This window comes from Myotis davidii, unplaced genomic scaffold, assembly GCF_000327345.1.
Source record: "Myotis davidii unplaced genomic scaffold, ASM32734v1 C62766250, whole genome shotgun sequence".
NCBI lineage: Eukaryota > Metazoa > Chordata > Mammalia > Chiroptera > Vespertilionidae > Myotis > Myotis davidii.
Genome location: NW_006354220.1, coordinates 1 through 582, shown reverse-complemented (window position 1 = coordinate 582; position 582 = coordinate 1). Strand labels below are relative to the sequence as shown.

Genomic DNA, 582 nt, shown 5'->3' with positions numbered 1-582 from the left:
GTCCTATGACCGCTATGTTGCCATCTGCAAACCTTTGCATTATATGTCCATCATGAGCAGCAGAGTTTGTTATCAGCTTGTACTCAGTTCTTGGGCAACTGGATTCCTGGTCAGTTTCATTTTATTGATTTTGATTCTTCATTTGGATTTCTGTGCTTCAAATATAATTGATGGTTTCATTTGTGACATTTCTCCTGTCCTGCAACTTTCTTGCTCAGACACACACTTAGTGGAACTGATTACTTTTTTCTTAGCTGTGATAACCCTTATTGTCACACTGTTATTAGTAATCCTTTCTTACTCTTACATCATCAAGACAATCCTAAAATTCCCTTCCGCTCACCAAAAGAAAAAAGCCTTTTCTACCTGCTCTTCTCACATGATTGTTATAACCATCACTTATGGGAGTTGTATATTCATCTACATGAAGCCATCAGCAAATGAAAGAACCTCTTTAAGCAAAGGAGTAGCTGTGCTCAATACATCAGTTGCTCCTCTGTTGAACCCTTTCATTTATACTCTGAGGAACCAGCAGGTTAAACAAGCCTTCAGAGATGTATTTAGAAAGGTACTTCCTGCTTT

General features: G+C 38.1%; 1 protein-coding gene across 1 annotated transcript; it reads left to right on the top strand.

Annotated features, from left to right (window-relative positions):
• Nucleotides 1–4: 4 nt before the first annotated feature.
• LOC107181434 (olfactory receptor 6C70-like) lies at nucleotides 5–577 on the top strand (the record flags this gene model as incomplete). The annotated part of the gene is made up of 1 exon (XM_015557316.1): nucleotides 5–577. A coding segment is annotated over one exon (573 nt), but the record flags the coding sequence as incomplete, so codon positions are not given.
• Nucleotides 578–582: the final 5 nt, after the last annotated feature.